Source organism: Panthera onca, chromosome B3 (assembly GCF_046562875.1).
Source record: "Panthera onca isolate mPanOnc1 chromosome B3, mPanOnc1 haplotype 2, whole genome shotgun sequence".
Lineage (NCBI taxonomy): Eukaryota > Metazoa > Chordata > Mammalia > Carnivora > Felidae > Panthera > Panthera onca.
The window spans coordinates 123,075,382-123,090,974 of NC_138344.1; the positions used below are offsets into that span (position 1 = coordinate 123,075,382).

The window sequence follows — 15,593 nt, forward strand, 5'->3', positions numbered from 1 at the left end:
GTTCTCACCTACAGTAATTAAAGGTGTCTCAATACAGTTTCACACTCATTCATTGAAGGTCTCTTATTAGCCTGGTATTGTGCCAGGTTTGAGATAGGAAGTGTTGTGATCTCCCTTTTACTGATGAGAAAATAGGTTTTCAAAGGTTAGGTAACTTGCCTAAGGTCACACATCTAGTAAAGAATGGATCAGAGACTTGAATATAAGATGTCTTCCTCTATAAATTAAGTTGTCTGAGCCTAGGACCAGGACCCTGCTCCCTACATGATTCCTCTCTAAATCGTGTAAGGCACCCAAATATAAACCTAACTGATTATAAAAGAATGTGACAAATGTTAACAGAAGACAGGAAAGAACAACTAATACTGCCTATCCAGATTTGGAAATGGTAGAACTTGAAGACCTAGGTATCATCAATGCCGATATATTGTTACCTTAATATTGTTTTATCTATTTCAAGAATAGTCTGTTCCTCCTACTATAGCATAAACTTGCATCACAGTATCCTCCTGACCTCAACATCAGTTTTGGAAAGTGCTAAACTCTCAATACCACTAAGAAATGCCCTTATTACCCACCTGGTAAACATTGTTGGAGCTGCTTAGATAATAATCTGTACCTTCTGTTCAGAGAACATGCATCTCATTCCTCTCCAAGATTTCTCTAATTTAAGACTACATAGTGTCAAGGGGAAAGTGGTCAATTATTTTAGATCTCTGTCCCCCCATCTTAGAAGACGTGCCCTTCTTCAAATTGTGAGTGAGGTAGACACTTGAATGCGATGAATGCTTGAACTATGATGTTCCCAGAATGAACTGCCATCTTACGAATCAGATCCAATGGGTATTTTAGCATCTGAAAAGTGATTTCATGGAAGAAATTGAACAAAGGAAAACTGGCTATGCTACAACTTAACTTTTTATTTATATGGTGTTTATTCAACACCTCTGAATATGGCCAGCCTGTCATTAGAGATAAAGCATGTAGCTTCCAACATGTGAGTTTCCCCTTCCATTCCCTTCTTTTGCTTTTTCCTTGTTTTCCTTCCCTCACTTTCCATTTATCTTCCTTTCTTCCCCTTTACTTTAGTTGCCTTTCCTTATCCCATGAAGCACCTGTTTTGTTTTGTTTTGTTTGTTTTTTGACTCAAAAGAAAAGTTGACACCTTTCTGAGATTCTTAGGCTTTACCAATGTAAGTGACAACTGAAAGCTAAGCTTAGGGTTTGACTCCTATAGGAAGCCCTCCATGGATAATTCCACCTCATATTGATAATCTCCTTAATTTACATTCCTGTTTCTTTACCTATATGAAATTATTGAGGGCCGGGTTCATAATAATAATGAACCTGAATATTTACAATATTCTTTTCAAATATATCTACTTGTTTAACCCTCAAAACAATCCTGTGAGGTAGAGATTCATAATTATACTATTAAGAGAAGATACTTATTGAGTATAAAGGAACTTGCCCAAGGTCGCACATCCAGTAAGTAGTAAATCAGGATTTGAACTCTAGTCCTTTGACACTCAGTTCACATGTCATCTTGTGTATGAATCCCTCCTGATCGTTCTGATAGTACCTCCTCTCCCTACATTGGATTAATTCAATTCTCCATTCTTTTGTGTGTTTCATTTGCAGCTTTATTCTAGCATAAATCACATTGTATTTGGGAGGCTGTATATATGAATAGAGTTTATGATTTTATATAAATATACATATAAAATATTTCTGCTAAGTTATACACTTCTTAGGGCCTTAAATCTTCTCTGAGTCCCCAGGACTTTACCTGATGCCTAACCCATACTTAGCATAAATTTAATGTTTGTGAAATAGATGGATTGATGCACCATATAATTGTTTCCTTCTATAGTGAGTAGAACCTAGTTCAGAGATACATTCACAGTAATTTGAAAGAAAACATTTACTGAATAAGAGTACCAAATAAGTCCAATGGAAATTATTATAAGATTTAGAGGGGATGTCTTTTTTGGGGGGGAGGGAGGCTAAATAATTAAAATGTACTATTTATTAGAGAGGAAAAAAGTAGGAAAAGAAATGGGAGAGAGAAGTAACCAGAGAGACCCTCAAGACCCCCAAGCAGACTGAGATTGTATGCGTTCCACCCTATTCTAGAAAATTATTCCTTTTACAACAATGCTGGGTGTCAGTAGCTCATACTATCTGGCTCTGAGACCCTGGTGAGCTTTATTATTTCGGAGTTGGCTTGAAGGATATTTGTGAGAAAAGACATGATTAAGCTGCTCTTCATTCTGTGAAATATAGGCAAAGAGAATCCAATGAGTCAGGCAACACACAGGAGGGACTTGCGACATTTTGGAATTATACGGGAGCCTTTTTGTTTATCCAGTCTTCCTGAGATTTGCATCAGGAAGAAAACTATCTGCAGGGATAATTTTCAAGGAGTCATTTGGAGAAAGAGATAATTTTGTTCACATTTATTGATTATTGATTTATGTGCCAGGCACTGTTTATACACATTTCACATATATTTCTGAATTCTCGCAGCAATCATTTTAAATAGATAGTATGATTATTCCTATTGTACAGATGGAAAAGCTGAGATACAAAGAGGGTAAAGATCCTGTCAACATTTTCACAGCAGCTAAAAAGCAGAATCAGGATTTGAACCTAGGAAGTCTTGAGCACCAGGGGCCCAAATCTAAAGCTGTGTGCACTCTCAGCATGCCCTGTAAATCTTTAACTTGGCAGTTATCGTATAAACATACAAATTATCTTACTAATTCTGTTATTGTATAACAATAATTCATTTTGTTTGAGTCCTTAACACTGGATAAAGATTTACATGATGCTGAGGATATGAAATTTATATCTCTGATATCCACTGTAAGCTTAGTGAAGACTAATGAGGTTTTAAATGCCCAAATCTCTATGAGCAACTAATTGAATTCTGTCCTGGAGTAAAAGGAAAATTTGCTTCCATGATGAAATAATTTCACTTGGACTTTGAAGGGAGATGCTACACAGGAGCATTTCCTATTTTTCTTCTCCTTGAAGAAATGTGTGAAATTCTAATGAAGTAGATATCCCAGCAGTATTGACCAAACTCAAGAAATTTGGAAAATTTCCTAGAGAAAAAATTTTTAATGTCTAAACTCCTGATATCCCCATTTCAGCCACAAGGAGGACAAGAGAATAAGTGTGGATGTTTACAAGAAGGCTAAGTTAAAAGGAAGAGAAGTAATAAATACATTCTCTAAACTATAAAATTATGCAAGGATGCATAATTTTAAAAGGTATTTTTAAATCAAATACATATACAAGTGATGCTTAGAAGAATAAAGCTGCTATTTTATACCCGTAAATGGGAAATATAATCAAAATCTGCATTTTTGCAGGATCACTTTCTCAAATAAATGAGCAGAGGGATGAATTATATGGCTATAAATAAATCTACTGACATAATAAAGCAGACTTATACTGTTTTACGGTTGTCACTGGAACCCTTGGATATATTTATAGGCATGTTAACAGCCACCTGTATTTTTTCAGGACTTTTATTTCATTTCACATTATGAGAGTTTAGTTGTTTTTGTTTTTGTTTTTTTCCCCTCCTCCTAAACTCACCTTTTGTGTAGAGAGAGAACTTAAGGAATTCTATTCTTCATATTTGGGGAAAGAGGGCCCTCCCTAAGAGTTTCAGGCTCATGCACAAACAGACTGCTCTGGTAACTCTCTGTGTCTGTAGAGTCATATAAGATATGCCCACGACAAACAACTTGACAGGTGTCTCCTGCTGGCAGTGAAGTGGAAAGTCAGAGTCTATACAAGTGAGAAGAGACATGTGCAGAGACAAAACGTATTGTGAGACCAGCAGGGCAACTTCACATTAGGTTCTTGGCACCTAGCATGATGAAGTACTATCACGAGGCTTATTTTAGAAGCCAAAGATTCCCCAGACTATTTTATAGCTGAGGTACAGGCCAAAGCAAGATGAAGAGCTGGGTAAGGGTTGGCACACCTTGTTCTGGGAGTGTCCTGGAAGTGAAAAGGAGCAGGGAGATTGGAACAAGGAGAGGAAGTCTATAGTTGCAAATTCTGAAGTCTGGAGTAATAGGGAAACCCAGCTATTAATCAAGCAGATCCAGCTAAGGCTGTTTTGTTGTTGTTGTTTGTTTGTTTGTTTTGTTTTGTTTAGTTTTGTTAATTTTTGAAAGAGCTGCATTCCACTCAGAAATGTAAGGTTCCCCAGAGTCTGTTTAGGATTCTGTGGGGGGTTGTCCAAAGTATGCTTGTTCCTGTGAAATCATTTGTACTTTTCAACTTTAAATCAATGGTGAGCATAACATTTATAAATCCCTTTCTTTTGTGTAAGTGTACTGATCTTCATTGTATATCTGCATGGCCTCATGTAAGGAGCCTGCTAGAGAAGACAATTCAGGAGAGAGGGGAGCTTTCGATGGTAGTACAGGTGGTGATAAATCCTTCAGCTGGAACTCTAGCTGTCGGCAGTGTTTAGAATGTATCACTGGAGCTAAAAATCTAAAAAAGAAAACTACATATTTAATAGATCAAGCTAATGTAAACTCTAGCAAGCCTTGAGAAGCATGAGCATTAGAAGGGAAGTCTCAGTAGAAATGTGTAGACTAGACAAAGAGAGGGATAGAAAACATGAAAAAAAATCAACAGTGTGTTAAATTAGAGAAGGACATGAACTTTATCAGGATAATTGGGTTATCTCTTTGGAGTAGAAGAAGGAAAATAAACCAGTCTTGATTTTATCCTCAGTTAAGTCTTCTCAGTATTCAACTGGGTCTCCAAATGGAATCGGCATTACCAGAATCCACAGCTACTTCTTTTGACATTTTGCAAAAAGTAAATAAATAAATTATAAGTATGACAAGTAAAATGAATAGTTCCAGCTGTGACATACCAGCAGCATTTCCAGATTTTGTACTGCATTAAGGATTTATTTTCACTTTGTTTCCTAGCAGAGAGCTAATTGAAAGGTCCATCTAAGATTCCCATGCTTCCTCAGAAGAAAGTCAGACACAGAATCTCCAACACTCAGTGCCAATTTAGAAAAGTCGAAAAACATTAAGTGGATAGGTGGTCAGCTCGTCAACTCTGAAAATACATGTCTCTGGGGATCAGTGGCACCCAAGCCAGATACTGCATCAGTGAAACAGAACGTGTGAATGGGAGAGTGGCAGTTGATTCATGGGATTCATTCACCCAGCAAATATTTACTGAGTTCCTACTATGAGCTACCTACTCTTCCACACCCCGAGGACATAGAGAAAACAAGACAAAAGCTCACCTTTTAATGAACTTAATCTTTCTTAAGGAGCTAGAATACACACACACACACACACACACACACACACACACACAATACAGATAAAATTATTTCAGAAAGTGGATAGTACTGTGAAGGAAACAGAACAAGGTCAGGGGATAAAGTGCCTCTCAGGGGTGGTGGTGGCTAACTTTAGACGAGGGCCAGAGAGGTTCTCTGGGAGGTGACATGAAATGAGCCAATCATGGAAAAATCTTGGGAAAAAGGCTTCCTTACAAGAGGGGCAACAAATATGAAGGTTTCAGGTTGGGAAAGAATTTGGCACAAAGAACAGGAGGGTCTGGGAGACTGGAGAGCTGCGAGTGAGGGGTCACCTGGCAGAAGGTGGAGCTGGAGAACTAGGCCAGGTCATGTGGGTCCACTGAAGGCCATGGCAGAGGTGAATAAATCCAGAGTACAGTGAGAATCCATCTGGGACCAAATTAATGACCAGTTGGATTGAAAGGGAATTATCATCTACTCTAAGGAAGGTGCTTAGGGTAGGAAGGTATTTTTGTTAGTTTTCTTTTTTTCTAACTTTCCTAGTAATAGCATAAGGCCCTAACCACATCATGCTTAACTGTCTCGGAATTTCAGCTACTTTTTCTACGGAACAGAGCGCTGCGACTCCTGTCAAATGCTATTGCCGGATGTTGTGTATGCATTATCCCATTTAAAATTCCCAAGAACCTCTTGAGAGAAGGCATTATCTACATTTTACGGAGGAGGAAACTGAGGTTTAAATTGAGTCTCCATAAACTACCCTTCTTACTTGCTGTGGTGTTCCTAGCTACATGTTGCTAGTTAGGACATGTTTGTGGGCCATCATCACCCAAGGGCATGAAAAACCTTGAAAGATGGCCACCTCCTTTGACAAGGTTTGTGGGTCCCAGATCAGCCTTACAGCTGAGAGCCCAAGCAGCTGGGATGACTGTGCACCATTTACCAGGGGACAACATGGACCTTTAGAACACTGATTTCAGAACCAGAATACCAATCACCAACATATATTCTAAAATGGACTTGATATTTGACCTGGAAGCTAAAGCATCCGTGAATTTGTTATGTTTATCTGTTAGAAATGCATACAATGCTAACTTCTCAACATCTCCTTGGGGTGTCCAAAGGATGAATAGGACTGCCTTAATCCCTATTCTTTTTCCTCAGGGAGTTTGAAATGCTCATTGAGATCAGGAGTATAATAGGTGCTATAAGATCCTTTTAAAAAAGCAAATGCTACTTAAATACTGTATCTATCTATCTATCTATCTATCTATCTATCAATCTATCATCTATCATCTATCTATCAAGAGACATATAGATATATCCATATATAGACATCTGAAATATATACAGATACACACACACACACATATATATACTTTAACATATATATGATTATCTGTGATATATAGATACATGATTTAATCAGCAGGTGTATAGTATACATATGATTTAACCATCAAGTATCATTCCCTCTGCTTCCTCTCGAAGCCTTTTAACCAAGGTGAGTAGGAAGGAAGAAATAAAAGCTAGCAAGACACCTCCCTCCTCCCTCCCCTTCCCCCAGGCTTAGGAGTGCTGCCCTTTGGGTTTATGCCTCCAGCACTCATCATGCTGGGCGCGGGGGAATGGAGAGGCGGGGGTGGAGGCTGCATCCTTCAGAATGTCACTGTTCCCTGGCAGAGCCCTGGGTCAGCTCCCTCCTAGAGGCACAGATGGCCAGGACAGGCGCGCCAAGCCTCTTCCTGTCACTCCCGCTCTCCCCTGCAGGTTCAGCCTGGATGTAAAAGCCACGCTCTCCGGTGCCCGGCGCCCCGGAGGCCCGGAGGCTTCACCCACCTGGGGCAGTGGCACTGAGGCCAGTCAGGAACAGGTCAGCCACTGCCTTCCTCCGGCAGAAGCAGCCCTCACCCCTTCTGAAGTTCTTTGCCCAGGACAGCGGGCGTGGGCACTAACCTCTGGGTCCTGAATTTCCAAGAGTGTCCTGTCCACTAGGGGGGTGGAAGCTACCTTCTCGAAGGGCCTCCAGCGGCCAAGCCCCTCACCCTCCGGGGTCCCCAGGCCACCTCTTCCGTTCACCGTATAGAGTCAGGACGCGGGTTCCCGCCTTTCCCCCTCTGGGTGGGGTCCTGGGAGAGTGGCCGCGCTGTGCTGATCGTCAGGCCAGGGGGAGCGTGCGGGCGGCACGACAGTGTGCAGGCGCTCCAGCGCTCCTGCTGACTCAAGGGGTTTATTTTTATTTCTATCTGGGGCTACTTCAGCCTTAGCCACCGCCTGCATTTTTCTTCCCAAATTGTAAAAGGTGCCTTAATCATCCGAATTTGGCTTAATGCGCCTGGGAGAGAAAAAGGAAAGGGTGGTAAAAAAAGGAGCAGCGTCCATCTGTCGGTCTGTCGGTCTCACTTATCCACGCGCTCACACACGCTCACTCTTAAGGGAGGAAGCGGAGCTCGGGGAGGGCGCCGGTGTGCGCGGGAGGCTGGAGCGGGTGTAGACGAAGGAGCGTGTAGTTGAATGGGGAGGGCCGGGATTCCGGGTCGCTCGGGCCCCTCCTCCCTCCCGAGCCAGCCAGTCCCTCGGCAGAGCGCTCGGGCTGCACTGATTTGCTCTCGGGAGTGCGCTATTTGCATATGACTTGCCCATTTGTGAATTTGGCTCCCCAACTCCTCGCTTCACTTCACCTGTGCCTCCCAGTTCCGCGCACTTTGCAGGCGCCCGCCCGCCTCCCGGCCACCTCTACCGCCTGCCGGGCACCTCCTCCTACGTTCTCCGCGCTCGCCCACCCACCTCTCTCCGCCCAGGGCCACGTTGGTTTGGGTGGCTTCTCCGCGCTGGCTTCCCCCTCCTTGCCTCTTTCCCTCCGGTCCTTCTAGTTCTCTTCCTCCGGCTGCTGCTGCTTCTGCTGCCACTGCTTTACATCCAGTTGGGAAACCCAGGACGCAGGCGGTTGCTCCGTGGCGCTCTTCCAGAACGCGCAGGGTTAACAGCCTCCGCGCCCTTCCATCGAGACTTCGGGAACACGCGAAAAACTCTCCCACCTGCAGCCTCCTTTTGCCTGGCAGTTCTGCATTGCATCGCATGGAAGTGGAAAAAGAAAAAAAAATGTTCAAACTGCCTGGATGTTGGGATAAACTAACCTGAACCTTCTTGGGTCTTTTGCTGCCTCCCTTTCTTGCTTCGTTTCCACCTTTCCTCTGTGTGGCTTCCTGGAGTGTGCAGTTGAGTCGCCTGGAGATAAGGAGGAAGCCGCGCCGGGCCTCCCCTGACATGTGTGGCATTCCGGGGCTCCCTAGGAGGGTTGCTATACCTGGGTGGACTTCGGCTTTCTAAATTTCAGCCTTGGGAAAGAGAAGCTTTTTTGCCTTCTATCTCCCCCCCCACCCCCCCAACCTTAACTGATTCATCATCTGTCTTGAAAGCGCTTATTCCCTCCCTCTTTCCAAAATACTGGCAAGTATTCCTGCTGCTATGATGGGCCCCTGGGCATCATGAACTTCATTATTCCTCACTGGCCGGAATTCAAACTGCCCATCTGTAGTGGTCCAGTGCGTTGACCATGCACCTGAGAATCCACGCGAGACGCAGCCCTCCTCGCCGGCCGGCTTGGACGCTTGGAATCTGGTCCCTCTTCTGGGGATGTATCGTCAGCTCTGTGTGGAGTTCCTCTAATGTAGCTTCTTCCTCCTCCTCCTCCTCCTCTTCCTCGCCGGGGTCTCACTCTCAGCACGAGCACCATTTCCATGGCAGCAAGCATCACTCAGTGCCTATTTCTATCTATCGCTCCCCTGTTTCCCTTCGAGGAGGGCACGGTGGGTCTCTCTCCTCTTTATCCTTTTAATGGGGCATAGCGATTCCTTAACCCACTCGCCTTTCAGGTAATGTCAAGGGTGGGAAGATAATAAAAATTTGAATTTAAAATGATAAAAGCATTGCATGTGCATGAGAGAAGAAAATGTTCAATTTCCCTTTAAAGGCTAGTATTTTCTGCCCTAGCGCCCCCCCCCCCCCCGCCCCCCCCCAGTTTCTCTGATGGGTTCTCCTCTCCTTAGCTTGCTTATTCATAGCTTCACAAACACTACATTTTCCCCTTTGGAACCTTCTACTTCCTTCATCCCCCTTCCCCATGATGGCAAGCAACTTATCAAATAAGTCTCAGGTTTTGTACTTTGAGAATATCCATTCATTCACCTTGCTTTCACCCTTCTTCTCTCTGATCTTGTGTTGGAGCTAGTCATGGGAAGTAGACAGCAGGGATCCTTTGGTCCTCAGCCTGAAGTTGATGGAACTGCTGTAAAGTGGCCTCAGGGAGGAGAGTAGCTGAGTGTAAGAAGGCAGAAAATGTAATTAATAACCAGTAGCCATTATCGTTCATTTGGGCAGCTTTATGTTTGTCCACATATCTGATGGGAAGAGCAGCTATCTCAAAAACTACACATCTAATATTTCTACCTACTGGATAGGAAGTGATAAAATGGGTAAGACAAAGTCCATTTATAATTTACCCAAGTGTAAATCTTAGTAACTTTGATTCCACCATTTATACAAATGTTATTTCAATTAAAGGCAGCACTGGTGGGCTTGTTCACACAGCACAGGTATGAGATGTTTTATAGCCCTCCTTGCCTAGCTATTGAAGGAAGAGATCTATGGCTCTTAAAAATATATTCAGCTCTGAGCAGGCAGCCTGTAAAGGGCAGTGTCTGCCACCAAGGTGGGAGCTTGCCATAGTAAACTGTTCTAAAGAAGGGATCTTCAATATTTGTTTACTATGCAGTCTACTCCAGTGGTGAGGAGAGTAGGAATCACAGAGCCCAGCAGCAGGAGCAGCCCTCCAGGGAGCTGCACGAATGAAGCACACTAGAGGTCCCCTGCCCTAGCTTGTATTTTGAAGACCTACAGCACGCAGATCCCATTCGGAATGTCAGTTCTTCCCACTGCCTCCTAGCCGTGGGCTGCTCCTCTGTACTGTCTATAGTGTTAAGTGGAAGCACATTGAGAAAATGCCAGCACGTACTCTGGCTCTTTCTGGCTCTCTCTTTAAATTTTATTTGATGGAGTTGTCAAGCAGCTCAGAGCTTGTAAGGTTGGTGGAGATGGGTGGTAGGAAGAATGCTTGATTCTGATCTGGTTGCCGTTTTCTCTGTGACTCCTGCTAGGTCTGGGGTAGGTTTTCTTTAAAAAAAAAAAAAAAAAAAGGAGAGGGAAGAACTACAACCACCAGAAAAGCAAAGGCAATTTCATTGAAATGGAAACTGTTAGCTCCTAAGGGGGGGAAGGACCGTGAGTGGGGGTGGGCTTGTAAAGAGTAGGAAAGAAAAGCAGGGGAGTGGGAGATGGAGGAAGCCAGACAGACGATTACTAATAGCCATAATTAAACATGGAAAGGCTCACAATAATTAGCTAAATTTTGCTAATTAGTGTAAATGATCAGCAGGGAGATGGATATTATGCATTAGTTAGAGGTTATAAGCTGGCAGAGTCTTGGTGTTTTCTGTTCAGGATGTAAACAGTTAAAAGCAGCTGCTAGTTAAGTGATGGTACTTGCAGAGCCATACTTCTGGAGGTTTCTAAGTCTGTCAGTCTCTCTGTTTCTCTTTCTCTCTCTCTTTCAGCTAAAAGGGCTACAGGGGTTGAGCCTGGCACAGATTAAACACAGTTCTTTTCTGTTTACTTTGTTCAAGGATCAGTTGTTTAGTAACTTCTGAATCTTTTTGACTCCTTCCAAGTCTGGTTTCTCATTAACCCGTATCTGATAAGAGTCAGTGTGATGGAAATGGAGCGTGAAGTAGGTAAATGACCAGAGACCCCAGAAAAGGCCCTCACCCACCAGAGCCACCAGAGCAGTGAACCCCAAGGTCTGGCATGGCTAAGATAAGAAAGCTCATGAATTCAACTCTTGAGTATCCTCTTTCAGTTCTGAAGTCCCATCTCATTGATTTGGGGCTTGGAGAGTGAATGCATCTATATTAAGTAGACTCCTTGCATATTTAATTAATGTTTTTGAGCTTGAAAACCTGAGAAGCGGCAATCAACAAGATGACCCATCCTCTGACTCCAATCCCACATCCAAGCTGCGACCTTCTGTGTCCTGAGAAGACCAGGAGACCCCAAGGTGCTTTGCTAATGCACCTCTCATTTTTACTTGGAGAACACTTGCTTCCTCCTAGTCCAAGACAAAGGCTTCACTAAGAGCAATTGTTTTAAAAAATCTTTTGGACGGAGGCTGTAGGAGGCACAGCACCATGAGACTAATGTTGTTACTAATAGTTTTCTGCCAACCTCATTCCAGAGCTAAAAGCAGCAGTCTGTATTGTTTGTGAAGGAATAAATGCCCTTCATTCTGGTATAAAATGAAAACTAGAGCCTTGAGTCCAAGAACTTTCTTGAACTTGGAGATTTTTGTTTGTTTTACTTTTTTCCCCCTTCCCCATTTCCTAAGAAGCCGGAAGCTTTCAGAAGTTGTCCTGTTAATCAGTTATGGTCACCATTCTGTCCAAACTACCTTGCCCTGTAGTGATGTTTACACTAAAACAAATGAGGAAACAGAAACCTTCCCAACAACTGTCCTTTTATCCATACTTGGTTCTTGTCTTTAGAGAATCGATTATATATAGATTTGCCTGAAGTCTTTATCCTTTATCTGATAAAGGCATTTATGCCTTTATCTGTAGGGCAGCCTACAGAAGCCTGAGCTCCTTTATCAGTTCAGGAGACTAAGACCACACCTACCTTAGGCACCCAAAATACTCTCAGGTTAGGACTGTGTCTCAGGAGAAAATTAACTCTCTTAAGTGGCATCTAGTACATTTTTTCCCATTGTTTGGTCCCTTCTCTCATTCAGGCTTCCCACTTTCTTTCATGCTTTTACCTACTAGTAGTCATTCAGTTAATTTATTGAGTATTTACTATATGTCAGGTTGTGTGTGCCTTGCTAAGGCTGGAAATGTAAATAAAACGTTGTGTTCAGCTAGGGATAATTTTAGAAGTATTTTGATCATCTATGAGAGATAAGAGCTTCTATAATGGAAAAAAATATGAGGGTTGGGGTGAGGATCCAGGTACCAAACCAAATTAATTAATATGAAATTTAAGTATTCTATATTCTTTATAAAATATAGAAGTAAATTCTTCTATTCTTTATAAAATATAGAAGTACATTCTTCTGTCATTCAGAATATTCCTACAAGTATTTTTCATCCTTAACTTTATGCACATACTTAAGTATCATGCTTATCAAAGCTCTTGGATAGTTTATTGGTATGGAAATATAAATACTAAAATATATTTTTTACCAGCCTTCAGTCTTATAAAGGAGGTTTGTACATTTTTTCCCCTCTCCCACCTTTAAGAACTCCAGTGAGCATCTGCCTAAAAAATGCCTTAATACCTAATAGTTTAGAAAACCAACTTCTGGGGCGGCTGGGTGGCTCAGTCAGTTAGGTGCCTGGCTCTTGGTTTCAGCTCAGATAATGATCTCATGGTTTGTGAGTTCGAGCCCTGCTTTGGGCTCCATGCTGACAGCATGGAACCTGCTTGGGATTCTTTCTCTCTCCCTCTCTCTTTGCCCCTGCCCCACTCGTGCTCTCTCCCTCTCTCACAAAATAAATAGATAAACTTTAAAAAAAAAAAAAAAAAAGAAAAGAAAATTGACTTTTCTGTGAATCTAGATTTAGAATATGACTTACATTTTACCCTCTGTAAAATAGCAGATCTTCCTGACTCTGGGCATTTGGAGGAACAAGTTGAAAACATAGAACTCAATTTAGAGGAAAGTCTCTTGCTCAGAAATCAGGTGTGTGTGTGTGTGTGGTGTGTGTGTGTGTGTGTGTGTGTGTAGGGGAGGCAATAAAATCCTATTTGAATCATCTTGGCGGAAGTGGTGGTGGTTTCCCTAGTGGTACGTGTGCTGCGAGTCCTTCTTGTAAGAAACTGTGCTCCTCACTCGTTGTCACAAAGAACTATCTCTTAAGTTTTTCCAGCCATGAGGCTTGTATTACTCTGATCTGTTGAGCACTTTCTTCTCCTCAGCCAGCTGCTTCCTAACCACATTCTCTCTCCCTTCTTTCTTGGGATTCAGTTTATTGAATAATTCATAGTGTTGGTTGACAGATAAAATTGTAAGATTTATATGTCTTTGGCCTTGGTGATGAATTAATTAAATTGGCTTCTCCTCTCTCTCCTCTAGATGCATTATCTTTCTTCTCTAAAATTTGCTGGCAAGTGGTAGGTCTGGAGATTCACTTGTTCTTGAAAGATCACCAAAGGAAGATTATAATACCCTACTGTAAATTTCTTCAGGACTTGCAATGCAGATCATTGAGTAGGGTAGAGATGAGGGCTGCATCTCAAAGGAAAGGGGCTGAGATCATTGGAACAGTTGCCTTCAGGAAACAAAGAAAGAAACAAAAACCTTCACCAGACTGGGTGATGGCTGGAATTCCACAGTAAGAACTTGATTCTTTTGTTATCTGATTTTGAATCTAGAAGAGGTAACATACTCCATTTTACATTTTAGTGAATAAGTTTTGCAGATCTCTGAAGGCTTGCTTGCTAGGACCCTGAGTGATCTGAAAGGGAGGCAGATCTCTGAAGGTAAACCTTGCACTTATCCATACTTCCCTCCCTGTATTAGTTTGTTAGGGCTGCCATTAAAGAAGAAATCACAGACTAAGTAGCTTAAACAACAGAAATGTATTTTCGCACAGCTCTGGAAGCTAGAAGTCCAAGGTCATGGTGTTGGCAGATTTTGTTTCTTCTGAGGCCTCTCTTCTTAGCTAGTAAATGGCTACCTTCTCATTGTGTCATCGCATGGTCTTTATTCTGTGTTCATGCACCCCCAGTGTTTCCTTGTGTGTCCTAATATCCTCTTCTTGTAAGGACACTGGCCTGACTGGATTGTCTCTCCCACATGTCTCATTTTAACTTAATTACCTTTTTAAAGGTACTATCTGTAAATGCAGTCACATTCTAAAGTACTGGGGTCTAGGGCTTCAACATATGAATTTGGGGAGGACACAATTCATTCCCTAACACTCCTCGTCTTTTAGGACCCAGTCATTGGGAAAGAAGTAAAAATGTACCATTCAGTCAATATCTGCTGAACTCAAACTTTGACGGTGGAAAAATAAAACCTTCCATGACATTGGTAACAGTTTACAAACTGATAAGGTGGTGCCTCAAGAGGAAAAATTCTGTTTATTTGGAGAAAGCAATACCAGTAGGTTTGGTTAAAACTTGTGTTTACTTTCCTCTCAGTTTATTTTGTGTGACCCAGTCTATGCCTTGATGTGCATGTAGACTAGTGTTATTTGACTACAGCCACGTGCTCTGCAGACAGACTCGTGTCCACACTCCAGGACTCTCTCGATTTAGACCTGCTGCCATTCCGGGCCAGACCTCCCTGCCTGCCTAGTGACTTCCTTTATGAACTGCCGTTGCTCACTCTTTTCCTTTCCTGAGATGTACACCACCAACTCCCTTCACATCTCATCCTCCATTGGAAAAAAAAAGAAAAAAGAAAAAAACAGGTGAAATCAGTGCAAATTATATGCCCACTTTTTTTTGCTGCTGAAAAATATGTACTTTATGAATAAATTATACACACACACACACACACACACACACACAAACACACACACATATGAAGTAATCTGTCCACTGTCCACATCATGACATATCATGAGCCTTGGGTGAGAAAATGTCTTATAACTATAAAGCACCTTGCTGGTATAAATCCCACGCAAGATATTCAACTCTTTGCGGGGAAAGAAAGGAGTTTATTGAGTGTTTTGTTTTTTTGTTGTTGTTGTTTGGTTTTGTTTTTGTATTCTGTATTCTGATACTTTGAAAAATGACTTTGAGAATGTATGCTCATGTGGAGGACAGGTGAATGATAAAGGATTTCTGGTAGGCAGTGTGTTGGTAGGTGGGCTTGGGAACAGTCAACCGCAAGATTTAGGATTGGAAGAAGTGGTTCTCGGTCTTTTTTCTGTCACTTAGGAACTTTTTGATCTTGGATAAGTCATGAGACATGACTCTGTGTCAGTTTCTTCATCTCCAAACTGAGAATAGCAATAATAATAGGACACAGATGTCACAGAATTGTGTGGGACATTAAATAACTTGTACCTTACAACTACCGTATACAGGTTAAATAGTCTATGAGAAATACTTTAATGGTAATGTTCTTTCAATTTTGGTACAAAGTGAAGCTTCAATGTTGAATGTCTACTGGTTAGTAGTTTGAGGTTAAAGAACATGCATCTACTGG

The 15,593-nt window shown here is 42.1% G+C and overlaps 2 protein-coding genes across 18 annotated transcripts in view; one reads left to right on the forward strand and one right to left on the reverse strand.

The window, feature by feature from the left end:
* The window catches only part of NRXN3 (neurexin 3), a 1,572,196-nt gene that overhangs the window by 1,029,862 nt on the left and 526,741 nt on the right, over positions 1–15,593 (forward strand). For 3 of the 17 annotated variants that reach the window (XM_060620434.3, XM_060620433.3, XM_060620439.3), the window contains exon 1: positions 8,880–9,132. The exons of the other annotated variants lie outside the window; for them this stretch is intronic. In XM_060620434.3, the coding sequence (XP_060476417.1) occupies positions 8,880–9,132 (253 nt within the window). Of the gene's footprint in view, positions 1–8,879; positions 9,133–15,593 lie in introns of those variants that run through there. 17 annotated transcript variants of the gene reach the window in all.
* LOC144616628 (uncharacterized) lies at positions 6,727–8,601 on the reverse strand. The gene is made up of 2 exons (XM_078447952.2): positions 8,111–8,601; positions 6,727–7,658 (listed from the first exon to the last, which is right to left on the reverse strand). The coding sequence occupies exons 1-2, from the start codon at positions 8,599–8,601 to the stop codon at positions 7,631–7,633; spliced, it is 519 nt and encodes a 172-aa protein (XP_078304078.1). The 3' UTR covers positions 6,727–7,630.

Bases quoted from the DNA above. Each gene is read 5' to 3' on its own strand.
- LOC144616628 (XM_078447952.2), bottom strand. From the start codon at position 8,601: ATGCCACACATGTCAGGGGAGGCCCGGCGCGGCTTCCTCCTTATCTCC. The intron at 7,659-8,110 runs GTGGGTGGGCGA...TTTCTCTCCCAG, and splicing joins GTGGCCCTGGGCGGAGAGAG to GCGCATTAAGCCAAATTCGG.